Below are 27,748 nucleotides of genomic sequence, written 5' to 3'. Positions count from 1 at the left end.
ATGTTTAGGCTTCTCTTTGACTAAGAGTGACATTCAAAATCACTATGACATTTATTTGTTTATTTTATTGAGACAGAGTCTCACTCTGTCATCCAGGCTGGAGTGCAGTGGCGTGATTTCGGCTCACTGCAACCTCCGCCTCCCAGGTTCAAGCGTAAAATCAGTATGACATTTCATATCTTTCACCAGTCTCTTAAGTCCTTTATCATTACTCCATTTTCACATATTCTGGCCAAAGAAACTGAAGCACCGTATTCCTTCTATCTCCCTGGCCTTTTTTTCCTGTTTCCACTCGTGCCACCCTTTACTGAGAATGCCTCCTTCCTGTCTCTACCCATCAGTATCCTCTCTATTTGTGCTTGTCAGTTTTTGTGCAAAATAAAATCGTATTATAATGATTTTGTAAATGTACCATCCCTCTGGAATCTAATTTTCTTGAAGAAATGATCCTTGTCTAATTTAAATCTCTACTTATATAAAGTATGCCAATAATGAAACATTCTTGAGTGATACAGAGACCAATTTACCTCAGGCCATTTCAGAATTTGCCTTGCTTTCTTCATGGCAAGAAGAAATTAGAATATGAGAAATAAAATTGTTTTCTATTTAATTCTCTTCATCCCTTTTTATTAATCCCAAATCTCCAGATGGATGCTTTAATGATCACTTAATGTATTTTTTTTCCTCCAGAGTTTTTATCCCCCTGCTTTCAAGTGAAATGTCACAAGGATGGCTTATTACAATGCTATGATTATCTTATTTGGCCTTGAAAGGCCAAAAAAAACAAAAAACAAAAGAAAAACAACATTTCCAATGTTTTTCAAACGAGCTTTTTTATTTTTCATTTTATATTTGTTATTCACAGCTTGAATAGATGTCTCAGAATCATTGGGCTTGTGGCTCTTGTTAGGCTAAGTGAAAATACTCAATTTCATACTTCTTTAATTAAGCACCAATAAGGAATAGGAGAAGGGAATTTCTACGAACTTCATCTCTATCCTGAAGGAATCAGAGTGTTTTGAGCAAAGATCACTCAGATCCTTGACTTAGGACCTCAATTGTTTTAAAAACAAGTGAAGCGATTGTTGCTCATTATTGCTTATTTATACTGAATTCAAAATTTTCTATAAATATGAAATTGGTGTCCGGGAGCAGTGGCTCATGCCTGTAATCCCAGCACTTTGGGAGGCTGAGGTGGGTGGATCGCCTGTGGCCAGGAGTTCAAGACCAGCCTGACCAATATGTTGAAACCCCATCTCTACTAAAAATACAAAAATTAGCCAGGCGCAGTGGCACATGCCTATAATCCCAGCTACTTGGGAAGCTCAGGTGGGAAGATCATTTGAGCCTGGGAAGTTGAGGCTGCAGCAGTGAGTTGTGATTGTATCACTGCACTCCAGCCTGGGCAACAGAGTGAGACTCCATCTCAAAAAAAAAAGAAATTGGTTTTGGGGGTTTTTCAGTATAAATGAAAGTACATTAAAATGCTGCCTGCTTCATCTGTTTGTTTATTTGGAGACAGAGTCTTACTCTGTCACCTAGGCTGGAGTGCAGTGGCATAATCTTGGTTCACCGCAACCTCCGCTTCCCAGATTCAAGTGATTCTCCTGCCTCAACCTCCCAAGTAGTGGGGACTACAGGTGCCTGCCACCACACTAGACTAGTTTCGTATTTTTAGTAGAGATGGATTTTTGCCATGTTGGCCAAGCTGGTCTCGAACTCCTGACCTCAAGTGATCCTCCTGCCTCAGCCTCCCAAATTGCTGGGATTATAGGTGTGAGGCACTGCACCTGGCCTCATCTGTTTTTAAATTTTGGTTTTATATTTTAAAAAATATCCTCTGAGGGCATAACCTTTCCTGCTATCCTAGTGTGAGATAGGTAATACTATAGAAATTCTGGCTCTACCATTTGTCTAATCATTTGACCTTTGGCCAAATATGTAATGTCTATGAAACTGTTTTCTGATCTGTAAAACAGGAATAATACCTGCCGTGCCTCTTTCTTATGACTCTTGTGAGATCAAATTAGAAAATATACAATAGCTAAAATGTATCAAGCTTTTACCATGGTCTTGGGTGGTGTGCTAAGTGCTTTACATATATGATTTCATTTAATCTTCACACCAACCCTATAATTGAAGCAATCCTTTTACAGATGAGGAAAACTGAAGTAAGTGCCTAAAATTTTATAGCTAGTATGTAGCAGAACTGGGAATGGAACTCTGCATACTAACTCTAGAGCTGAGCTCTTAACCAGCATATACTATTAGTAATGCTCCTTGTAAACTACAGAATGCCGTATAACTGTATAGAATGTTCTTCGTTTGGATTGTAATCCAAACGTTTGGAATGTAATCCATTCGTTTGGAATGTAATCCATTCGTTTGGAATGTAATCAGTTTGGATTACTGACAGACCATTGCCCTTAACATCAGTAGTCTGGTGACCTCCCATATATGGAGCACACAAATCTTTGCTACATCCTTCCATTCCCTTCCCAAACTTCCCATTACTACTTTGTAGGAATTCATGACTAGACAAAGGTTTTATATTTAGTGGTTTCTCCTTCTAGGGGTTTCACAGACCAGCTGCGTAAGATTTCTAAGGATGCAGGGATGCCCATCCAGGGCCAGCCATGCTTCTGCAAATATGCACAGGGGGCAGACAGCGTAGAGCCCATGTTCCGGCATCTCAAGAACACATATTCTGGCCTACAGCTCATTATCGTCATCCTGCCAGGGAAGACACCAGTGTATGGTAAGGATATCTTAAGACTGCATTTTTCCTCAAGTACTTGATATCCTTTTAGGATTATACTGAAACATATCCTAAAACTTTCAAATATTAAAATATATTTTATGATACAGTATTTAAAACCATGTATTATTACTTGAAGACAAATTAATATAGCAAACTAAATAGTCCAAGATGAGACATTGTGAAAAGAGTTTCAGGGCTGGGCGCGGTGGCTCACGCCTGTAATCCCAGCACTTTGGGAGGCAGAGGTGGGTGGATCACGAGGTCAGGAGATCGAGACCATCCTGGCTAACACAGTGAAACCCCCGTCTCTACTAAAAATACAAAAAATTAGCTGGGCATGGTGGTGGGCGCCTGTGGTCCCAGCCACTCAGGAGGCTGAGGCAGGAGAATGGCGTGAACCCAGGAGGCGGAGCTTGCAGTGAGCCGAGATCGCACCACTGCACTCCAGCCTGGGCGACAGAGCGAAACTCTGTCTCAAAAAAAAAAAAAAAAAGAGTTTCAGTAGTGAAAAGAGGCATCACATACCAATGGCTAAAGAAAGAATTATTGAATAAAAATGGCATTGAGATAATTTGAGTATCAGTATAATGTAGTGGTTAAAAGCACAGGCTATCAAATTAAACTGTGTTGCTCAATATTCAGGTACTGCCAGTTCTACTACCTGTGTGATTTGGCTGAATTACTTAATCACACTAGCCCTTAGTTTCCTCATCTCTGGAATTGGGACAATATTTATGTATGTATGTGGTATGTATGTATGGGATGGGATCTCACTCAGTCTTTTAGGCTGGAGTGCAGTGGTACAATCATGGCTTACTGCAGCCTTGACCTCTTGGGCTCAAGCAATCCTCCTGCCTCAGCCTTCCAAGTAGCTGGAACTACAGGCATGTGCCACCACACCGGACTAATTTTTTATTTTTTTGTAGAGACAGGATCTCACTATGTTTCTCGGGTTGGTCTGAAACTCCTGGGCTCAAGCAATCCTTAAACCTTGGCCTCCCAAAGTGCAGGGATTACAGGTGTGAGCCACTGCACCTAGCCTTTTTCTCGTTTCAATTGGGCATTTTATATGATTCTATTTTCTTTCCTCTTTTAGTGTATCAGTTATACTTCCTTGATATATAGCACACATACCCTGGGATACTAATAATACCTAATCCATATATAGGGTTGTTGTAAGGATTAACTGAGTCTACATATGTAAAGGGCCTAGAATAGCACCTGTCATATAGTAAACAGTCAATGTTAACTGTTATTATTATAAACAAAATTTTGTGAGATTAATAAGCTAAATGTAAATCATTGAATTGTACAAAAATACAAAGAAAATATAATTTTCAAACCACTGAACAGGGTAAAATCATGTAAGTTTAGAAATAATAGAAGAAATCACAAAAGAAAATTGTCAGATTTGACTGAGTAAACATTAACTTTTCTCTTTTTTTTTTTTTTTTTTTGAGAGAGAGTCTCGCTCTGTCGCCCAGGTTGGAGTGCAGTGGTGCGATCTCAGCTCACTGCAAGCTCCACCTCCTGGGTTTATGCCATTCTCCTGCCTCAGCCTCCCGAGTAGCTGGGACTACAGGCACCTGCCACCATGCCTGGCTAATTTTTTTGTATTTTTTAGTAGAGACAGGGTTTCACTGTGTTAGCCAGGATGGTCTCAATCTCATGACCTTGTGATCCTCCCGCCTCGGCCTCCCAAAGTGCTAGGATTACAGGCATGAGCCACCATGCCTGGCCTTTTTTTTTTTTTTTTTTTTTTTTTTTGAGACAGAGTCTCCCTCTGTTGCCCAGGCTGGAGTGCAATGGCATGATCTCAGCTCACTGCAACCTCCACCTCCCAGGTTCAAGCTGTTCTCCTGCCTCAGCCTCCCTAGTAGCTGGGTCTATAGGCGCATGCCACCATGCCTGGCTGATTTTTGTATTTTTAGTAGAGACAGGATTTCACCATGTTGGCCAGAGTGGTCTCAAACACCTGACCTCAGGCGATCTGCCCACCTCAGCCTCCCAAAGTGCTGGGATTACAGGCATGAGCCACTGCACCTGGCCCCTAAATTTCCTACATGTCACGGATGTACTAAAATGAAAAGAAAACCAATAGAGTGTGGAAAATATTTGTAGCAAATAGAAACAATAAACAAATAGTTTATTATTAGTTAAATAAAAACCTTTTTTTAGATTAATGAGAAAAGAATATAAACTGAAATTTCTCTAGTAAAAACAAAGCAAGTAAATATATGATAAAAAGTTTGTTTCTATTCATAGTTAAAGAAAAATACAGGCCAGATGCAGTGGCTTATGCCTGTAATCCCAGCATTTTGAGAAGCTGAGGTGGGCAGATTGCTTGAGTTCAGGAATTCAAGACTAGTCTGAGCAACATGGCGAAATCTCATATCTGCAAAAAAATAGAAAAATTAGCCAGGCATGGTAGTACACATCTGTGGTCCTAGCTACTTGGGAGGCTGAGACAGGAAGATCGCTTGAGCCAGCAGTAGAGGTTGCAGTGAGCCAAGATCATGCCACTGCACTCTAGCCTGGGCAACAGACTGAGACCCTTTCTCAAAAAAAAAAAAGAGAAGAAAAGTACAAATCAATAAAGGGAAAAATTTTGTGCTACTAAATTAGCAAACATATTTAAATATTATAATACCTAGTGCTTGTGAGTATGCAGTGTATTAATATGTTGCTGATGGTAGTATAAATTGATATTACCTTTTTCATCAAAACTGTAAACATGCCTGGGCTGGTCTCGAACTCCTGGTCTCAAGTGATCCTCCCGCCTCAGCCTCCCAATGCTGGGATTACAGGCATGTGCCACTGCTCCTGGCCCCTCTTGGTTTTAATTGAGCATTTTGTATAATTCTATTTTTCATTCTCTTTTAACATATCAATTAGACTTCCTTTAAAAATTTTTGTAGTGTTTTCCCTAGACTTTTTAATATATATTTACAACTAATCTAAGTCTACTTTTAGGTAACATTATACCACTTCTTAGATATCATGGGCGTAGTGGCTCATGCCTGTAATCCCAGCACTTTGGGAGGCCGAGGCAGGTGGATCACCTGAGGTCAGGAGTTCAAGACCAGCTGGCCAAGGTGGTGAAACTCCATCTCTACTAAAAACACACACACAAAAAAAATTATCAGGGCATGGTGGCAGGTGCCTGTAATCCCAGCTACTTCAAGAGGCTGAGGCAGGAGAATCGCTTGAACCCAGAAGGCAAAGGTTGCAGTGAGCCAAGATTGCGCCATTGCACTCCAGCCCTGGGCAACAAGAGCGAAACTCTATCTCAAAAATAAAAAATAAAAACAAAAAAATAAAAAATAAATAAAAATACAGAAATTAGCTAGGCGAGGTGGTGCACACCTGTAATCCCAGCTACTCGGGAGGCTAAGGTAGGAGAATTGCTTGAACGCGGGAGGCAGAGGTTGCAGTGAGCTGAGATCACGCCACTGTACTCTAGCCTGGGTGACAGAATGAGACTCCATCTCAAAAAAAAAAAAAGAAGTTATGGCTGGGTGCAGTGGCTCTTGCTTGTAATCCCAACACTTTGGGAGGCTGGAGCAGGAGAACACTTGAGCTCAGGAGTTTGAGACCAGCCTGGGCAACATGGTGAGACCTCCCTCATTGCTACTAAAAAAAAAAAAAAAAAAAAAAAAAAAAGGCTTGGTGTGGTGGTGCATGCCTGTAGTTCCAGCCACTTGGGAGGCTGAGGCAAGAGGATCACTTTAGCTCAGGAGGTCGAGACTACAGTGATCCATGATTGTGCCACTGCACTCCAGCCTGGGCGACACAGTGAGATCCTCTCAAAAAAAAAAAAAAAAAAAAGTTATATACACCGAAATATTTATGATGGTTATAATGGCAGAGGAGGGGAAAGGAACAGGGGACTTTTATTATTTGTGCTATAATACCTCTGAATTTTTAAATTAAAGGTAAGAGAATAGGATTGAAAGCTGTAAGTGTACTGTGATTACAAGTACATTAAAATAATATAAATGAGAAAATTATTGGAAGAGAGTACTATAAAACGATAACAAGGGATTATGTACATGTTTCACTTTATGCTTTTCAGTTATTGCAGTTATACTATGGCAAAAATATACCTTTTTATAGGAAGAAGAAAACAACTAGAAAAATTGTCACTAAATATTTAAGCTAGTCTTCAAAGCAGTATGCTTTCAATTTTAACAGCATCGCCTTAGTACTGTATTGGCATAATTTTTGGTATCCTGTAATACAATGATGGATTTTAAGGGGGAAACATAGTAGCTTTATTTTCAGTATGTAAAATTATTTTCAGGTCTTTTTTTCTGACTAGAGGTTTTGCATCTATTCCATAGCGGAAGTGAAACGTGTAGGAGACACACTTTTGGGTATGGCTACACAATGTGTTCAAGTCAAGAATGTAATAAAAACATCTCCTCAAACTCTCTCAAACTTGTGCCTAAAGATAAATGTTAAACTCGGAGGGATCAATAATATTCTTGTACCTCATCAAAGGTAAGATATGCTAATCGCTTATGAAAATGTTATTTTTATATCTTCATTTGTCTATATATGACCATATCTAACTACTGTAAGAGCTGTGTAGGAGACCCCCTTAATAATTCCTACTGTGGGAGATTCGTAGACATTTTGGTAAAAAAATAATTTGGATTGGCAAGGTTCAGAGATTCTCTTGTGAAAATGCCCCCCACAATTTTATTTTATTTTATTTTATTTTTTAAGGAAAGAATGAAGCAACAAAAGCAGAGATTTATTGAAAATGAAAGTACACTCCACAGGGTGGGAGCAGGCTCGAGCCCCAACAATTTTCATTTAGTATGCAAAGTACCTCTTACGTAGCCAGAAAGTATCCAGCGCTTTATTTCTCACTGGAGAGCCCAGCTTGAAGAATTTTCACTTTATTTGGTAATCATCTTCAACCTGGTTTCATGAGACTACTCACTTACCTGGAATGTGAAGGAGAGAAGGAACTGGGAGCCCAGATTAGTCAATTAAGTAAGCCATATCAGCCCTCTTGCTGTAGTCAGTGAGAAAACATATTACTGTTAGATCACCCTTCTTAGAGCTGGAGCTCTTAGGAAGTAAGAGACAACATGACCTAGAAACAGGAGGTAGCTTATTGTGCAAGTCACTGAGGAAGAGGCCATTTTTCAGAGAATTGAACAAGTTCCTTTTTAATAGTTGAAGCAATTAGGCCTCAAAAAAGTTAACTATACACCACAAATAAACATTAGAATAAGAATTGGCCCATGTTTGTTTGACACAAAAGTCCTTTTTTTCCTCTTTTTCCATGCCACCTCTACTTTCTACCCCTGTTAAATATGAGATGACATCCGTAAATGAGATAAATAAAGAATTTTATCAACAAGCCCAACATGGTGAAACTTTATCTCTACAAAAAAATAGAAAGATTAGCCATGTGTGGTGGCGTGTGCCTGTCGTTCCAGCCACTCCAGAGGCTGAGGTGGGAGGATTACCTGAGCCCGGGAAGTCAAGGCTGCAGTGAACTGTGATTACGCCACTGCACTCCAGCCTGGGCAACACAGTGAGACCCTGTCTCAAAAAAACAATAATAACAAAAGTAAACTAAAAGGAAGCCCTAGCTCCTTTATGACTGTTGAATATATGTTACTCAAATTTCTACTTTCGGCCAGGGAGTGGGGGTAGTGTCTTCCCAAAACCCGTTCCAGTCTAAAGTGTAATGATTCCTTTTTCCCTTGAGAGATTACATAGCTTTAAAATATAAGTCGATTTTTAAAGAGGGATAAAAATTTGTGGATCATAAAGAAGTTTATAATTTTGTGCCCATGTTGGAGAATACTAGTATCTGTTAACATTAATATAGCCCTTTTCAACCACCAGCACCACTATTTTGGATAAAATTCTGCTGTGAATAAACCTTTGGATTGGCCAGGCGTGGTGGCTCACGCCTGTAATCCCAGCATTTTGGGAGGCCGAGGCGGGTGGATCACAGGGTCAGGAGATTGAGACCATCCTGGCTAACATGGTGAAACCCCATCTCTACTAAAAAATACAAAAAATTAGCCGGGCGTGGTGGCGGGCACCTGTAGTCCCAGCTACTTGGGAGGCTGAGGCAGGAGAATGGCATGAACTCGGGAGGCAGAGCTTGCAGTGAGCCGAGATCATGCCACTGCACTCCAGCCTGGGCGACAGAGAGAGACTCTGTCTCAAAAAAAAAAACAAACTTTGGATTACATAGGACTTCCTCTGTGCTGTCAATAACTTGAAGTTACGTTGCAATTGTGTGAAACAGATAAATGGATACTGAAAAAATGAAATATCTAACCCTTTTTCAAAATGTGTTTAAGACCTTCTGTGTTCCAGCAACCAGTGATCTTTTTGGGAGCTGATGTCACTCATCCACCTGCTGGTGATGGAAAGAAGCCTTCTATTGCTGCTGTGAGTGTTAGCCAGGTTTATCTTCCCTAAGGTTGACAGACCAGTATCAATTTTGCAGTTTCAACTTTTTGAATTTTAATATTTTCTTTGTAGCCAACTTTCATAAATGTTCTTTGGGTTTTTGAAAAGAATGATTATTCTCTGGTTTGGGGTTTGCAAGTTCCATATGTATCTATTAAATCAAGTTTGCTGGTTACATTATTCAAATCTTCTGTATTATACTTTAATTTGTCTACTTGACCTCTCCATGATTATGCATTTTTAGTTACTTTTTGTTGTTTTGAATAGTTTGTTTGTATATTTCAGTAATATCTTTGTCATAGAAAGATACACTACATATAAGCTTGGTGGATTACATTTTTTAATATATAAAATGTCTCCCACCTTCATCCAGTTCAATACTTTGCACCTGAATTCTTTTATTTTATTTATTTTTTTCAGACAGAGTTATCTTGTTGCACAGGCTAGAGTGCAATGACACAATCTCGGCTCACTGCAACCTCCATCTCCCAGGTTCAAACGATTATCCTGCCTCAGCCTCCCGAGTAGCTGGGATTACAGGCACCTGCCACCATGCCCGGCTAATTTTTTGTATTTTTAGTAGAGACAGGGCTTCACCATGTTGGCCAGGCTGGTCTTGAACTCCTGATCTCGGTCAGTCCACCTGCTTCGGCCTCCCAAAGTACTGAGATTACAGGCATGAGCTACCGCGCCCAGGCAAATTCTTTATTTTACTACTGCCACTCCTGTTTTTAGCATCTGCCTATTATTTCTTTGCTCTCTCTGTATTTGTAACCTTTTTGTGTCAGTTTAAGTGCATTTCTTATAAACTTGAGAAAGCCTAATAATATTTTACCTATTTTGAAAATCACTTGATTTTAACAAATAGCCAACATTTTGAAAATATGAACATCTTTTAGGCATATTTAATAAACTTCAGAAATTAAACTGTAAGATTTAATTGGCCAGGCACGGTGGCTCACACCTAGAATCCCATCACTTTGGGAGGCTGAGGTGGGTGGATCACTTGACGTCAGGAGTTCAAGACCAGCCTGACCAACATGGTGAAACCCCATCTCTATGAAAAATACGAAATTAGCCTGGTGTGGTAGCCTTTAAATCTAGCTATTTGGGAGGCTGAGGCAAGAGAATCACTTGAACTCGGGAGGCGGAGGTTGCAGTGAGCTGAAATCATGCCACTGCACTCCAGCCTGGGTGACAGAGGGAGACCCCATCTCAAAACAACAAAAAAAAGATTTAATATTTTTTTTAATCTTTTTTTATTATTATTATTATTATTATTATTATTATACTTTAGGTTTTATGGTACATGTGCGCAATGTGCAGGTAAGTTACATATGTATACATGTGCCATGCTAGTGCGCTGCACCCACCAACTCGTCATCTAGCATTAGGTATATTTTTTCTATGATCCATTATAATCTTCACATAAATCTTGTTTTATGAATCTGATAAATCTAATTCATCCCTGAACATGATAGTAATATTTAAATTTCCACTTCATGATTTCAAAGCTATTTTCATTAGTAAAGGAAATTAATTTTTATCTATTAATTCTCTTGCTTTTGCATTTTTAATGTTATACATGAATTATTTTCTTTAAATCTTCAGTGGTTGTATTGAGTCATCTCTAACATTCATTAAAGTGTTCTTATAGATGATAAAATGATAAAGGAACTCAAAAGACTTCCTTGGATTTGCTACTTTGGGTCGTTTTCCACAAAAGTTTAAGCATATTTTAATTCCTTTGGACTTCTGGTAGTCCTTGTCTTTTTCTACTAAATCCGTTTCTACCAAATACCCACTTTCTTTTATGGTTATCAGAAGTCTTGTAAATAGAATTTATTGGTTGATTATTTTTCACTATATGGCTTCTATCTCCAAGAACTTAGAGAGTAGTGTGAGAAACTAAGTAAGTAATGAGTGCCACATAGTATAATAGGTGTTATCATGATAACGAAGTAACAAGATTTAAGTTGCAAGAAACTGGTGTGTTTTGGGAATGTTGAGAAATACAAGGAATTGGAACATAGTATGCTTCAGGCTATGAGGCTAGGAAGCTTTTGTGAGGCATTTTGTTCCATCCGAGGGTTCTGGATTTATTCTTTTTTTTTTTTTTTTTTTTTTTTTTTGAGACAGAGTCTCACTCTGTAGCCCAGGCTGGAGTGCAGTGGGTGCGATCTTGGCTCACTGCAAGCTCCGCCTCCTGGGTTCATCCTCCTGCCTCAGCCTCCTGAGTAGCTGGGACTATAGGCGCATGCCTATACGCCCGGCTAATTTTTTGTATTTTTAGTAGAGACGGGGTTTCACCGTGTTAGCCAGGATGGTCTCAATCTCCTGACCTTGTGATCCGCCCACCTCGGCCTCCCAAAGTTCTGGGATTACAGGCGTGAAACACCACGCCCGGCCTGGATTTATTCTTAAGTAGCGAGATACCTTTCAAGGGAAAGAAATGGTCAAAGTTCCATTTTTGAAGCATGACTTTGGTATAGGTTAACTGGAAGAAAGAGAGTCTGGAGGCAGTGACCAGCTCTAGGCTCTGATCAGAATAATGTTATTAGTTCATGCTTTGAGGTCTCTTCTCCAAAGATATAACAATATTAGACACAGAAAGAGAAAATTAATATAGCTAGTTTCAAAACCAAGATTAACGTCTCTGAGGACCAGATACAGAACACAAATGCAGCTCAGTAAGACTGTATAGATTCAGGCCAAGAGGGAAAATTCTGATTTTAAAATTTATGAAGCGTAACAGTTCTAAGATGAAGCTAAAGTCTTAAGTATGGCTTCTGAGATAGGTTGCTAAAGTGGAAGAGATAGGAAGAAAAATCAGTGGTTTGAATTGGTCCTTGTTTTTACTTATTTCTTTTCTCTTATTCTCTTATACACATCTTTTTGTCCTTTCTTTCCTCACTAATCTTTAAGTCTACCAACAACACAAAGAATCTAATTGTTAAACGTATAGTTCAGCCTAGTTATAGGAAAATAGTTTTTTACCCTATACTAGGTGTTTTATTCTGTTCTTCAATGGGAAGTACTATAGTACTATTCTTTTTAATTTTTTAAAAAGATGGGGTAGGCTGGGTGCGGTGGCTCACGCCTGTAATCCCAACACTTTGGGAGGCCAAGGCAGACAGATCACGAGGTCAAGATATCGAGACCATCCTGGCCAACATGGTGAAACTCCATCTCTACTAAAAATACAAAAATTAGTTGGGCATGGTGGTGCGCACCTGTAGTCCCAGCTACTCTGGAGGCTGAGGCAGGAGAATCACTTGAACCAGGAGGTGCGGGTTGCAGTGAGCCGAGATTGCGCCACTGCACTCCAGGCTGGTGACAGAGCGAGACTGTGTCTCAAAAAAGGAAAAAAAAAAAAAAAAAATAGAAAGAGAGAGAGATGGGGTCTTGCTGTTTTGCCCAGGCTGGCCTCAAATTCCTGGGCACAAGTGATCCTCCTGCCTCAGCTTCCTGAGTAGCTGGGACTATAGGCACATACCATCATACCCAACTCAGAATTACTATTTTTAATTACTTTCAAAGTAAACAGTGATAAGTGGTAAGGTTACAGTAAAATAAAAATGTAAATGAAATTCATGTAATTTTGATTATCATTTATTTATTTTTATTTATTTATTTATTTATTTTTTACTTTTTCTAACCTAGGTTGTAGGTAGTATGGATGCCCACCCAAGCAGATACTGTGCCACAGTAAGAGTTCAGAGACCCCGACAGGAGATCATCCAGGACTTGGCCTCCATGGTCCGGGAACTTCTTATTCAATTTTATAAGTCAACTCGGTTCAAGCCTACTCGTATCATCTTTTATCGGGATGGTGTTTCAGAGGGGCAGTTTAGGCAGGTTGGTTACCTAGAATCTCATCAGACTATGGTGTTTATAATATGGTGTCTAGTTCTAGAGTTAAAAACCTTGTTAGAGTTCCCCAAGTCAAAACTTGGTGTTTTCTCAGATTGTCTTTTTGAACATGTTCGCTACAAATGTGTATGCCTTGTTTGCTAAGACCATGTTCTGATAATTGTTAAAATGGAATCAAGAAGCATATTAGCTATAGAGCAGTGAAATTAAGGAATCCTGAGATAAATCATTATCCTGCTTTGAAGTATATAAAAACAAATAGCTGACTATATTGAATCTTTCCATTTCATATTCTCTAGGTATTATATTATGAACTACTAGCGATTCGAGAAGCCTGCATCAGTTTGGAGAAAGACTATCAACCTGGAATAACCTACATTGTAGTTCAGAAGAGACATCACACTCGATTATTTTGTGCTGATAGGACAGAAAGGGTAATCTCACCTCTGTTGTAATACTATTATAAACCAAGCTTATCCAACGTAGTTCATAGAGCATTCAACAAGGGCCTTCTGCCAACAGCAGGGTTTCCAATATATAGCAGCAAATTTCAACAATTACATTATGAGTACAGAAGCATTAAAATAGATTATTTTTAACTTACTAGAATTTCTAGTCACACTCCAAATGTTCAAAATCTCATTCCACTTTTTTGTTGTGAAGAAACTCATAGTTTTAAAATTATTCTTCTATTCATATTTTCCTAAAATCTTCAGAAAAAAAGGTACATTCTCTTTTTAAAATATCTCATACATATTAGTTTTTTTAAAAAGTGGAAATTCAGGCCAGGCGCAGTGGCTCATGCCTGTAATTCCAGCACCTTGGGAGGCCAAGGCAGGCGGATCACTTGAGATTGGGAGTTCAAGACCAGCCTGGCCAACATGGTGAAACCCTGTCTCTACTAAAAATACAAAAAATAGCCGGGCGTGGTGGCGCACATCTGTAATCCCAGCTACTCGGGAGACTGAGGCAGGAGAATCACTTGAACCCAGGAGGCGAAGGTTGCAGTGAGCCAAGATGGTGCCACTGTACTCCAGCCTGGGCAAGAGAGCAGGACTCCATCTCAAAAAAAAAAGAAAGTGGAAATTTATACAAACTAACTTTCAGCCATGTTTCCTTTAAAGTTCACAGAATTATTTTATGCATTTTATAATGTGAATGTATATTTTTATAATTAGGAAGGAAAGAGAGGTATAAATACCTAAGGAAATACGTTTTCTTTTTTTTTTTTTTTTTTTTTTTGAGATGGAGTCTCACTCTGTCACCCAGGCTGGAGTGCAGTGGCGCGATCTCGGCTCACTGCAAGCTCCGCCTCCCGGATTCACGCCATTCTCCTGCCTCAGCCTCCCGAGTAGCTGGGACTACAGGCGCCTGCCACCACGCCTGCCTAATTTTTTGTATTTTTAGTAGAGACGGGGTTTCACCGTGTTAGCCAGGACGGTCTCGATCTCCTGACCTTGTGATCCGCCCGCCTCAGCCTCCCAAAGTGCTGGGATTACAGGTGTGAGCCACTGCACCCGGCCGAAAATATGTTTTCTTATCTGTGTGCAGCAAGACAGCAGTCTTACTGTCATTTTCAGTGCTCTGATCCCATCTGCCCCTATCCTGTAAATCTTGGAGCAGAGAAATCTAATGATACCAAGTGTTGTTTCCCCTTGAGAAAGGGATTTGATAGAAAGGACTAAGAGAGGGGTGTTTGTCTTTGCCATACATACTCACTGTATTCCTTTGGGCAAGCAACTTAACATCTCTGTGCCTGTTTATTTCTTAGCAAGATTGGATAATATTAATATCTACCTTATTTGGGTTGTTGGGAGAATTAAATAAAATACGTAATGCACTTAGAACAGGGCTTGGCCCACGCTAAGTACGCAGTAAAGATTGGCTAGCTCTCATTAGTAGAGTGATGAGAACAAAAAAAAAATTAATAAATAAAGTTTGGCTAGCTGTAGGGTGGTGGCGATAATGGTAGAATAGAGAAGAAGAAATAATAATAGATATTGTTCTAAGTATTGCTTATAAATTTAATCCTCACCAACAAGATTATGAGGTAGTTTTATTTTTTTGTTTTTGTTTTTGTGACAGTTTTGCTCTGTTGCCCAGGCTGGAGTGCAGTGGCACGACTTTGGCTCACTGCAGCCCCCGCCTTCTGGGTTCAAGCGATTGTCAGGCCTCAGCCTCCTGAGTAGCTGGGATTACAGGCATGTGCCACCACGCCTGGATAATTTTTATAGTTTTATTGGAGGCAGGATTTCACCGTGTTGGCCAGGCTGGTCACAAACTCCTGGCTTCAAATGATCCACCCACCTCAGCCTCCCAAAGTGCTAGGATTATAGGTGTGAGCCATCACACCCAGCCTACAACTTTTTGTATGTATTAATTAGAAGATTTATGTGTTGCTAATTTATTAGAGTTAAGTATTTTTTTTAGGACCAGACATAATTTAGTAGATTATGAACTGTTTTGTTTTGTGCTTGGTAAAGTGAAGCTGGTTGGTCCACACCACTATAATTCAAGGTACCACCTTATAACAGTCACTCACGTGGCAAAAATATTATCTGAGTCAGTAAAATAGTTTCTGATTTGCTAGCCTTGTAAACCTAGACTTACAGTTAATGATTTTAAATGTGTTGGGATAAGGCGGTGGAGGTGGGTATAATAAATATTTTTAAGTGTTTTATAAGGAGCTTGTATCATCAAGAATTTTGAATCATTTCAGTTGTATTATATCCACTCAGAGAAAATCATGGTGTCCTCTTACAAGATGTTGAAACTGATAGTATGAAATAAACGGAATAAGGCCTTTGCAATTATTTCATTGTTTGAATCCCAGTTCTGCCCTTTATTGTGTGCTATTGAGCAAATTATTTTGTATTCCTGAGTCTTTATTTCCCTAAACAAATGGAAATAATCCCTAACTTGCAGGATTGTTATCAGGTTTTAGAAATAATGTGTCTAAAGTGCCTGATCCATAAATGGTTAACAGATGGTGTGACTGTTGTTGATGTTGTCAGCATTCTCTCTCTCTAAACATCTAGTTTTCTCCAAGGTAAATGCTGATCTTCATAAATCACACGTTCAGGAATACCTACTATGCACAGGTACCATAAATTGGAGCACTTTAAGTTAATTTAAAAAAAAATTTTTTTACTGTCTTCCACCCATAGTGGGGTCAACTATCAGCTAAGCAGTTGTAGAGACTGTATTAGGCTTTGTTGTGTATCAGCGCTCACTTTCAGCAACATGTAAGACTAGGAAGGACCTGCGTAAAGTCTGCTCTGAATGACTGCTTAAGTCATATTTCAAGGTGAAAGTAGTGAAATGTAGGATCAGCCTATGTATTCATACATTTTTTAAAGTGCTTTCAGATACATTTTTACCTTTTTCTTGTTTGTTTAAACTTTAACCAAACAAATCTAGGTTGGAAGAAGTGGCAATATCCCAGCTGGAACAACAGTTGATACAGACATTACACACCCATATGAGTTTGATTTTTACCTCTGTAGCCATGCTGGAATACAGGTAAGCCTACACTTTGGGTAAAATATTTTAATTCAAGAACTGTCATTCTTACATGTATTTTTTAAATCTCAGAAAAAGGATAAAGAAATACTCTTTGCATTCCAAATTGTTTCCACATGAAATTAAGTGAAACTTTCAGTAAACAAATGTCTTCCCTTTCCTTACCTTGAAAGGGGCTTAGGAACTTATTTTTATGAAAATACCAGAATATAAGTAGTTTAATAGAATGAATCTCCCTAAAACAGGCCCTTAATTTAACTAAAATGTTAAAAAATGTGAAAGTACCTGATTGTTCCTTTAGCATATGCGTCTTTGAAAAAGAGAGAGAGAAAGAGAAAGCATTATTTTGTTCAGGCTAAACTAGAACTCTTGGGCTCAAGCAGTCCTCCCACCTCAGCCTCCCAAGTAGTTGGGACCACAGGCCTCCACACTCAGCTAATGACGATAACATTTTATAGAAACCTTTGACATGTACTAGTAGTATTAAGCATGTGAAAGAGTTTAATTGGGCTGGGCATGGTGGCTCACGCCTATAATTCCATCACTTTGGGAGGCTGAGATGGGCAGATTGCTTGAGTTCAGGAGTTTGAGACCAGCCTGGGCAACATAGAGAAACCCCGTCTCTACAAAAATATAAAAATTAGCCAGGCGTGGTAGCACATGTCTGTAGTCTCAGCTACTCAGGAGGCTGTGGTGGGAGGATCACTTGAGCGCAGAGGCAGAGGGAGGTTGCCGTGAGCCAAAATCGTGCCACTGCACTCCAGGCTAGGTGACAGAGCCAGACCTTGTCTCAAAAAATAAAAAAATATTTAATTGTAGAATTACAGCTTTACTGTTTTTTTTTTTTTTTTTTTTTTTTTTTGAGACAGAGTCTCGCTCTGTTGCCCAGGCTGGAGTACAGTGGCATGATCTCGGCTCACTACAAGCTCCGCCTCGCGGGTTCAAGCGACTCTCATGCCTCAGCCTCCCTAGTAGCTAGGATTACCGACTGGGATTACTGGGTGCCACCACACACAGTAATTTTTTTATTTTTTATTTTTCTAGTAGAGACAGGGTTTCACCATGTTGGCCAGGCTGGTCTCAAACTCCTGACCTCAAGTAATCCGCTCACCTTGGCCTCCCAAAGTGCCAGGATTACAGGCTTGAGCCACTGCACCTATCCTTAAGTTTCAATTAAATAATTTAAAAAGTTTTTCTTAGTCTTTCCAGAAAACCTTTTCATTAATGTGTTAGCTTTACTTGGTAGAACATAAGCTTTAAATCAGTGCATCTCAAACTTTCCAACAACAAAAAGTAAACTGACATTCCCAGGATGTCTGAGAGTCTATAACCCAAAACTATTTTAGGTTACTTGCCATTGATTAAGATAGACATTTCCAGATGTACCTTACTATACAGCTCTGTTTCTTATAGCTTTATATGTCCCACACACACGAACCTGTTTCAGATTCGTGGCTTTAAATTATTGTCCCACTCATTTATCCATGTTCTTATATTGGCTTCTCTTTACAATCAATGTTGTACATTTTCAGGGTTGGTGGTTAATGGGAGGTCCAGAGGAAGTGATGTCAGCAAGATGGCTGACTAGAAGCCCCTAGTGCTTGCTCCCCTCACAAAGAAAGCCAGAAAAACAGATAAACAACTACATTTTTTATTTTATTTATTTAATGGAGTCTCGCTCTGTTGCCCAGGCTGGAGTGCAGTAGTGTGATCTCGGCTCACTGCAACCTCCATCTCCCAGGTTCAAGCAATTCTCCTGCCTCAGCCTCCCAAGTAGCTGGGATTACAGGCACCTACCACCATGCCTAGCTAATTTTTGCATTTTTAGTAGAGATGGGGTTTCACCATGATGGCCAGGCTGGTCTCGAACTCCTGACCTCAGGCAATCTGCCCACCTCAGTCTACCAAAGTGCTGGGATTACAGACATGAGCCACCATGTCCGACCTTTTTTTTTTGAGATGGAGTTTTGCTTTTGTCGCCCAGGCTAGAGTGTAATGGCGTGATCCCAGGCTAGAGTGTAATGGCGTGATCTCAGCTCACTGCAATCTCCACCTCCCAGGTTCAAGCGATACTTCTGCCTCAGCCTCCGGAGTAGCTGGAATTATAGGCTTCTGCCACTACACCCGGCTAATTTTTGTATTTTTAGTAGAGATGAGGTTTCACCATGTTGGCCAGGCTGGTCTCGAACTTCTGACCTCAGGTGATCCACTCGCCTCAACCTCTCAAAGTGCTGGGATTATAGGCATGAATCACTGCACTGGGCCAAACAACTGTATTTTAATGAAAATAACTGAGGGAGAGCCCTCTGTTACTCCTGCATTAGAGGAGTAACAGAAACCCTGGTGAGCACAGAAAGTCGGGATGACCAGACAGAGAACAGAAAGAAACACTGAGCCTCCACTACTCCATCTCCAAATCAGGATCAGCTGGGAACCAGGAGGAACTTATCCCTACAGTGAACAGATAAGCAAGAGGATCCCAGCAATCCCCATCAACACCTTGGACACCTACACTGGGGTCCCCAGCACTGTTCTTAGGCACTAATCCCATCTTGGGGAGCTGCCTGGAGTCCACATAAGTGTACCCCCCCAACCCGAGAAAAGGAGCTGATACTGTGCTCCACCCACTGTGGTCCAAGCAGCTACTGCACTACTCCATCTTGGAAGTGGAACTATAGCTGGGGTATGTCTTGCTCCAGGGGGCAAGTAGCCATGACTCCTCTTTATTGTTAAGGCTATGCTATCACCAAATTACCCCAGCCCAGTGGCCTGACAGCCCTGTCGAGCTGCAAGCACCTGTTACACCTTGTGCCTTGGCCACTTAAAGAGGTCATATCTCGGCCAGGCATGGTGGCTCACACCTGTAATCCCAGCACTTTGTGAGGCCGAGGCAGGCATATCACCTGAGGTCAGGAATTTGAGAACAGCCTGGCCAACATGGCGAAACCCCGTCTCTACTAAAACTACAAAACAAATTAGTCGGACATCATGGCGAACGCCTGTAGTCCCAGCTACTCCAGCCTGGGCAACAGAGCGAGACTCAGTCTATTAAAAAAAAAAAAAGTCATACCTCTCCCGTGCCTTAATTGAAGGAGTACGTTGCATCTCAAGAAGCAGTGCCTTAGTCATCCAGAGCAGTCACACACTCCAGTACCTAAGCTGAAGCAGTGCCCTGCATATCAGGGAAGCCATGTCTGGGCCACCCAGAACAGGCATAGCCCCATACCTGAGATGAAGTAGCACTGGGGATATTGGTGCCCAATATCCCATAGATATTGGGATAGCCCAAATATATTGAGATACAAGAAAATACCAATAGACAACTCAACAAAATCGGGAAAGCAGGCCGGCCACAGTGGCTCACGCCTGTAATCTCATTACTTTGGGAGGCCGAGGCAGGCAGAACACCTGAGGTCGGGAGTTCAAGACCAGCCTGACCAACATGGAGAAACCTTGTCTGTATTAAAAATACAAAATTAGCCGGGCGTGGTGGCACATGCCTATTATCCCAGCTACTCGAGAGGCTGAGGCAGGAGAATTGCTTAAACCTGGGAGGTGGAGGTTGCGGTGAGCCGAGATCACGCCATTGCACACCAGCCTGGGCAACAAGAGCGAAACTCTGCCTAAAAAAAAAAATCGGGAAAGCAATTTGCAATATGAACAAGAAATTCAACAAAAAGATAGAAATTTAAAAAGAACCAAACAGAAATCTTCAGCTGAAGAATTCAATGGAAAATACAAAATACAATAGAGAGCTTCAACAGCAGATTTGATCAAGCAGAAGAATCTCTGAACTTGAAAACAGGTCATTTGAAAAAAAAATTGGAGTCAGGAAGAAAAAAGAAGTAAGAATGAAAAAGAGTGAATAGTGCCTCTGCGACTTATGGAACACCAGTAAGCAAATAAATATTTGTATTATGGGAGTTCCAGAAGGAGAAGAGAAAGGGAAAGATGTGGAAAAATCTGCTTAATGAAATAATAGGTTGGGCATGGTGGCTTACACCTGTAATCCCAACACTTTGGGAAGCCAAGGTGGGCAGATCGCTTTTGCTCAGGAGTTTTGAGTCCAGCTTGGGCAACATGGTGATACCCCATCTCTACAAAAAATACAAAAATTAGCCAGGCATGGTGGCATGCACTTGTAGTCCCAGCTACTCAGGGGACTGAGGCAGGAGGATCACTTGAGCCTGGGGGGTTGAGGCTGCAACGAGCCGAGATCACACCACTACACTCTAGCCTGGGATGACAGAGTGAGACCCTGTCTCAAAAAAAAAGAAATAATAGCTGAAAACTTCCCAAATCTGGGGAGAAATATGGACATCTAGATCTAGGAGGCTCAAAAGTCTCCAAACAGATCGAACCGTAAAAGGTTCTTCCCAAGGAACATTGTAGTCAAATTGTCAAGTCAAAGACAGACAGAATTCTAAAAACAACAGAAAAGCATCAAGTCACTTAGAATCCTCATTAAACTAACAGCAGATTTCTCCACAGAAACCTTATAGGCCTGGAGAGATTGAGATGATATATTCAAAGGGCTGAAAAAAACAATTGTCAGCCAAGAATGCTGTACCCTGTAGAGGATCACGTGAGCTCAGGAGGCAGAGGTTGCAGTGAGCTGTGATTGTGCCACTGTACTCCAGCCTGAGCAACGGAGTGAGACCCTGTCTCAGTCATTCAGTCAATCAATCAATCAATAAGAATCCTATTTCCAGCAAAGCTAACTTTTAGAAATGAGGGAGAAATAGTATTTCCGAGACATGCATAAACTGAGGACATTTATCACCACAAGATTCGACCTATAGGAAATGTTCGAGGGAGTCCTACATCTGGAGGCAAAAAGTCAATAGTCATTATTATGGAAACAACAGTATAAAACTCACTGGTAGAACAGATACACAAGAAAGAAACAGAAAAGATTCAAACCTTGTTGCTCTACAGAAAACCACCAACCTACCATGATAATAAGAAGAAAGGAAGAAAGGATATAGAAAACAAGCAGAAAACAATTAACAAAATAACAAGAACAGGCCTTCACCTATCAGTAGTAACTTTGAAGGTAAACAAATTAAATTGCCCACTGAAAAGATGTAGACTGGCAAAATGAATTTTTTTCTCACTCTGGTGCCCAGACTGGAGTACAGTGGTGCAATCTCAACTTACTGCAACCTCTGTCTCCCGGGCTCAGGCGATCCTCTTGCCCCAGCCTCCTGAATGGCTGGGACTACAGGCATGCATCACCACAAAAGGCATGCATCACCACACAAGGCATGCATCACCACACCTGGCTTATTTTTGTATTTTTGTAGAGACGGGATATCACTATGTTGCCCAGACTGGTCTTGAATCCAGAGCTCAAGCAATCCACGTGCCTCATCCTTCCAAAGTGCAGGGATTACTGGCATGAGCCACCAAGCCCAGCCACTGAATGAATTTTTTAAAAGAATGAAATCATATCCTTTACAGCAACATAGATGGAGCTGAAGGTCATAATCCTAAACAAACTAACACAGGAACAGAAAACCAAATACTGCATGCTTTCACTTAAAAGTGGGACCTAAACATTGAGCACACATGGACATAACATGGGAATAATAAACACTGTGGACTACTAGAGAGGAGGGCAGGGGGGATGGGTTGAAAAACTCTATTGGGGTTGGGCGCGGTGGCTCACGCCTGTAATCCCAGCACTTTGGGAGGCCAAGGCCGATGGATCACAAGGTCAAGAGATCAAGACCGTCTTGGCCAACATGGTGAAACCGCATCTCTACTAAAAATACAAAAATTAGCCAGGCATGGTGGCGCGCACCTGTAGTCCCAGCTACTCGGGAGGCTGAGGCAGGAGAATCACTTGAACTCGGGAGGCAGAGGTTGTAGTGAGCTGAGATAGCGCCACTGCGCTCCAGCCTGGCAACAGAGCAAGGCTCTATCTCAAAAAAAAAAGAGAAAAACTATTGGGTGCTAAGCTCACCATCTGGGTGTAATATACCCATGTAACAAATCTCACATGTACCTCCTATATTTAAAATACTGAATTTTTTAACAATCCAAATATATGCTGCCTATGAGAAATTCACTTCACCTGTAAAGATACATATAAACTGAAAGTGAAGGGATGGAGAAAGTTATTCATTCCATGCAAGCGGAAAAGAAATGCAAGCAGGAGTAGCTATATTTAAGTTAGACAAAACAGACTTTAAGTCAAAAACTATAAAATGAGACAAAGAAGGTCATTATATAATGCTAAAGGGATCAGTTTACCAAGAGGATATAACAGTTGTAAATATGCGTGCAGCCAACACTGGAGCATCCAGATATATAATATAAAGCAAGTATTATTAGCTCTAAAGAGACAGAGAGACTCCAATAATAGTAGTTGAGAACTTCAACACCCCACTGTCAGTACTTGACAGATGATCTAGATAGAAAATCAACCAAGAAACATTGGATTTAAAATACACTTTAGACCAAATGGACCTAACAGATATATACAAAGCATTTCATCCAGCAGCTGCAGAATATACATTCTTTTCTCAGCACATGGAACATTCACCAGGATAGACCACATGTTAGGCCACAAAACAAATTTCAACAAATTTAAAATAATGGAGGTGGTTAGGTGCAGTGGCTCATGCCTATAATCCCAGTACTTTGAGAGGCCAAGGTGAGTGGATCACTTGAGGTCAGGAGTTCAAGACCACCCTGGCCAACATGATGAAACCCCATCTCTACTAAAAATACAAAAATTAGCCAGGAGTGGTGGCACATGCCTGTAATCCCAGCTACTCAGGAGGCTGAGGCAAGAGAATCGCTTGAACCTAGAAGGTGGAGGTTGCAGTAAACCAAGATCACGCCACTGCACTCCAGCCTGGGCGACAGACTGAGACTCTGTCTCAAAATAAATAAATAATTGCCGGGCGTGGTGGCTCATGCCCGTAATCCCGGCACTTTGGGAGGCTGAGGCAGGTGGATCACTTGAGGTCAGGAGTTCGTGACCAGCCTGGCCAACGTGGCAAAACCCCATGTCTACTAAAAATACAAAAATTAGCAGGGTGTGGTGGCAGGTGCCTATAATCCCAGCTACTCAAGAGGCTGAGGTAGGAGAATCGCTTGAACCCAGGAGGCAGAGATTGCAGAGCCGAGATCACACCATTGCACACTCCAGCCTGGGTGACTGAGTGGGATTCTATCTCAAAAAAAAAAAAAATGATACTTGATATGATTTCTTTCTTTCTTTTTTTTTTTTTCTTTTTTGAGACAGGGTCTCACTCTGGTGAGATCATGGCTCACTGGAACCTTCGCCTCCTAAGCTCAAGTGATCCTTCCACATCAGCCTCCTGAGTAGCTAGGGCCATAGGCACATGCCACCATGTGTGGCTAATTTTGACATTTTTTGTAGAGACAAGGTTTTTCACTATGTTATCCAGGCTGAGTTTAAGCAATCCACCTACCTTGGCCTCCCAAAGTGCTGGGATTACAGATGTGAGCCACTTCACCCAGCCTCAATTATTTTTTTTATTTAACGTTGGCCAGGCTGGTCTCGAACTCCTGACCTCAAGTGATCCGCCCGCCTCGGCCTCCCAAAGTACTAGGATTACAGTCATGAGTCACCATGCCCGGCCTCAAATATCTTTTACATGGAAATTAAACAGTATGCTCCTGAACAACCAGTGGGTCAATGAAGAAATTAAGAAGAAATTTTTTAAATTTCTTGGAACAAATGAAAATAGAAATACAACATTCTGAACCCTGTGGGATAGAGCAAAAACAGAATTCAGAGGGAAGTTTATGGCAATAAACATTTATATCAAAAACATAGAAACAGCTGGGCACATGGTACATGCCTGTAATCCCAGCTTCTCAGGAGGCTGAGGCAGGAGGACTGCTTGAGCCCACAAGTTCAAGACAAGCCTGGGCAACATAGTGAGACCTCATCTCTACAAAAAATAAAAAAATTAGCTGGACGTGCTGGCATGCACCTGTGGTCCCAGCTACTCAGGAGGCAGAGGTGGGAGGATCACTGGAGCCCAGAAGGGCAAGGCTGCAATGAGCCTGGGCAACAGAACAAGATTCTGTCTCAAAAAAACAAGGTATTAATATCCAGGATATCCAAAGAACTCAAACAACTCAACAGCAAAAAAAAAAAAATTTTGATTTTAAAATAGGCAAATGTCTCAAGAGAGTAATTGAGATGACCAACAGGTATATGAAAAAATGCTCAACATCAATAATCACCAGGGGAATGCCAATTAAAATCACAATGAGATATCATCTCACTCAAATTAATATAGTCATCATCAAAAAGACAAAGAATGCAGAAAAAGGGGAACCATATGCACTATTGGTGGCAATGTAAATTAGTACAGCCATTAGAAAAATCAGTATGAAAGTTCTTCATAAAACTGAAATTAAAACTACCATATGATCCAGCCATCCCACTACTGAGTATATATGCAAAGGAAAGGAAACAGTGTGTCAAGAAGATATCTGCATCCCCATGTTTATTGCAGTACTATTACAATAGGCAAGATATGGAATCAACCTAAGTGTCCCTCAACAGATGAATGGATAAAGAAAATATGGTATTTATACACAATGGAATACCATTTAGCCACAAAAAAGAATGAAATTCTGTCATTTGTGGCAACATAGATGAGCCTGGAGGACATTATGTTACGTGAAATAAACCAACCACAGAGAGATAAATACTGCATGATCTCACTGGTGGAAGCTATAAAAGTTGATGTCATAGAAGTAGAGAGTAAAATAGTAGTTACTAGAGGCAGGAAAGGGAGGGGGATTACCAAAGACTGGTTAACAGATACAAAATTACAACTAGATAGGAGGAATAAGTTCTGATATTCTATAGCACTATAGGATGGCTATAATTACCAACTTATTGTATATTTTCAAATAACCAGGAGAGTGGGTTTGGAATTTTCCTGGCATAATGTTTGAGGTATAGATATCCTAATTACCCTGATTTGATCATTATACATTATATATGTGTATCAAAATATTACACTGTACCTCATAAATATGTGTAATCCTTATGTGTCCATGAAAAATAACAAAAGCCAAAAAAAGTTAATAGTATCTTCTAGGGATTAAAACCTATATATATCAGGCTCAGGCCTGTAATCTCAGCACTTTGGGAGGCCGAGGCGGGTGGATTGCTTCAGCCCAGCAGTTGGAGACCAGTCTGGGCAACATGGCAAAACCTCATCTCTATAAAAAAATTAAAGAATTAGCTGGTTGTGTGGTGGGTGCCTGTAGTCCCAGCTACTCCGGAGGCTGAGGGGAGGATCACCTGAGCCTGGGAGGTGGAGACTGCAGACCCTATCTCTAAATAAATAAATCCTATATGACTGGATTATATATTTTAACCTAGTGTTTCCTCCCGTATTTAATAAATACCACATTGCATCCAGATGACTGTATTTTTAAAATCACAGAGGAGAAAGATTTTCTCTTCAAGTTAAGTTTTAGAAATGCTGTTAAACAGATTTTTTTTATTATGGAACTTTTGAAGACCATTGATATGCAAATGACCATTATGAATCTTCAGGATAGGAATATTTCTCCAATATATTTAACCAGAAACCTTAGAGAACAGTTTTCCTTTTTTTTTTAACTTTTAAAATTTTTATTTTTATTTATTTATTTATTTTTTGAGACAGACTCTCGCTCTGTCACCCAGGCTGGAATGCACTGGTGCAGTCATGGCTCACTGCAACCTCCACCTCCCAGGTTAAAGCGATTCTCCTGCCTCACCCTCCCAAGTAGCTGGACTACAGGCACATGCCACTACACCTGGCTCATTTTTTTGTATTTGTAGTAGAGAGGGGGTTTTGCCATGTTGGGCAGGCTGGTCTCGAACTCTTAACCTCAAATGATCCACCTACCTTGTCCTCCTAAAGTGCTGGGATTACAGGCGTGAGCCACCACGCCCAGCCTATTTTTGTTTTATTATTTATTTGACACAGGGTCTTGCTGTGTTGCCCAGGCTGGAGTGCAGTGGCACAATCACCGCTCACTGCAGCCTTGACTTCCTGAGCTCAAGCAATCTTCCTGCCTCCGCCTCTCAACTAGCTGGGACTACAGGTCCACACCACCACACCTGGCTAATTTTTTTTTTTTTTTTTTTTTTTTTTTTTTTTGAGACAGGGTCTCGCTCTGTCACCAGGTTGAAGTGCAGTGGTACGATCTCGGCTCACTGCAACCTCCAACTCCCTGGTTCAAGCGATTGTCCTGCCTCAGCCTCCTGAGTAGCTGGGCTTACAGGCACCCATCACCACACCTAGCTAATTTTTGTGTTTTTAATAGAGACGGGGTCTTGATCTCCACCACGTCTGGCCCACACCTGGCTAAATTTTTAAATTTTTTTGTAGAGATGAGGTCTTCCTACGTTGCCTAGGCTAGTCACAAACTCCTGGCCTTGAGCTGTCCTCCCAGCTCAGCCTCCCCAAAGTGCTGAGATTATAGGCATAAGCCACCATGCCCAGCCTGAACAGATTTCCTTTAGGATATCAGTTTGAAACTTCTGCTGTAGTCAGCAAATAACCAAGAATATTTCACAGAGACTAAAAACTGTTCTTTATACATCTTCCCAGCTTTACTTTTCTATTTTATTTTATTTTATTTCATTTTATTTATTTATTTATTGATTGAGACAAAGTTTCACTATGTCACCCAGGCTGGAGTGCGATGATGGGATCATAGCTCACTGCAGACTTGACCTCCTCGGCTCAAGTGATCTTCCTGCCTCAGCCTCCCAAGTAGCTGGGACTACAGGTGCATGCCACCACATCTGGCTAATTTTTTTTTTACCTTTTGTGGAGATGGAGTCTTACTGTCTTGTGCAGGCTGGTCTTGAACTCCTGGCCTCAAGCTACCCTCCCACCTTGACCTCCCAAAGTGCCAAACCTGTTTTTTATGTGACTTGATATTAAATATTTATTAAATTGGGCTCAGCACAGTAGCGCATGCCTGTAATTCCAGCACTTTGGGAGGCTGAGGCAGGCAGATCATTTGAGGTCAGGAGTTTGAGACCAGCCTGACCAACATGGCAAAACCCTGTCCCTACTAAAGATACAAAAAATTAGCTGGGCGTGATCGCACATGCCTGTAATCCCAGCTACTGGG

The 27,748-nt window shown here is 40.8% G+C and overlaps 1 protein-coding gene across 5 annotated transcripts in view; it reads left to right on the top strand.

Moving 5' to 3' along the window:
- AGO3 (argonaute RISC catalytic component 3) overlaps positions 1-27,748 on the top strand; it is a 139,386-nt gene that overhangs the window by 94,394 nt on the left and 17,244 nt on the right. For all 5 annotated transcript variants that reach the window (XM_054496081.2, XM_054496090.2, XM_054496110.2 and 2 more), the window contains 6 exons: positions 2,574-2,758; positions 7,105-7,264; positions 9,100-9,190; positions 12,875-13,069; positions 13,384-13,518; positions 16,505-16,606. In XM_054496081.2, the coding sequence (XP_054352056.1) occupies positions 2,574-2,758; positions 7,105-7,264; positions 9,100-9,190; positions 12,875-13,069; positions 13,384-13,518; positions 16,505-16,606 (868 nt within the window). The remainder of the gene's footprint in view (positions 1-2,573; positions 2,759-7,104; positions 7,265-9,099; positions 9,191-12,874; positions 13,070-13,383; positions 13,519-16,504; positions 16,607-27,748) is intronic.

The sequence above is a fragment of the Pongo pygmaeus genome, chromosome 1, assembly GCF_028885625.2.
Source record: "Pongo pygmaeus isolate AG05252 chromosome 1, NHGRI_mPonPyg2-v2.0_pri, whole genome shotgun sequence".
NCBI classification, from domain to species: domain Eukaryota; kingdom Metazoa; phylum Chordata; class Mammalia; order Primates; family Hominidae; genus Pongo; species Pongo pygmaeus.
The sequence above is the reverse complement of the archived record's forward strand: the minus strand, read 5'-3'. Positions and strand labels throughout refer to the sequence as shown.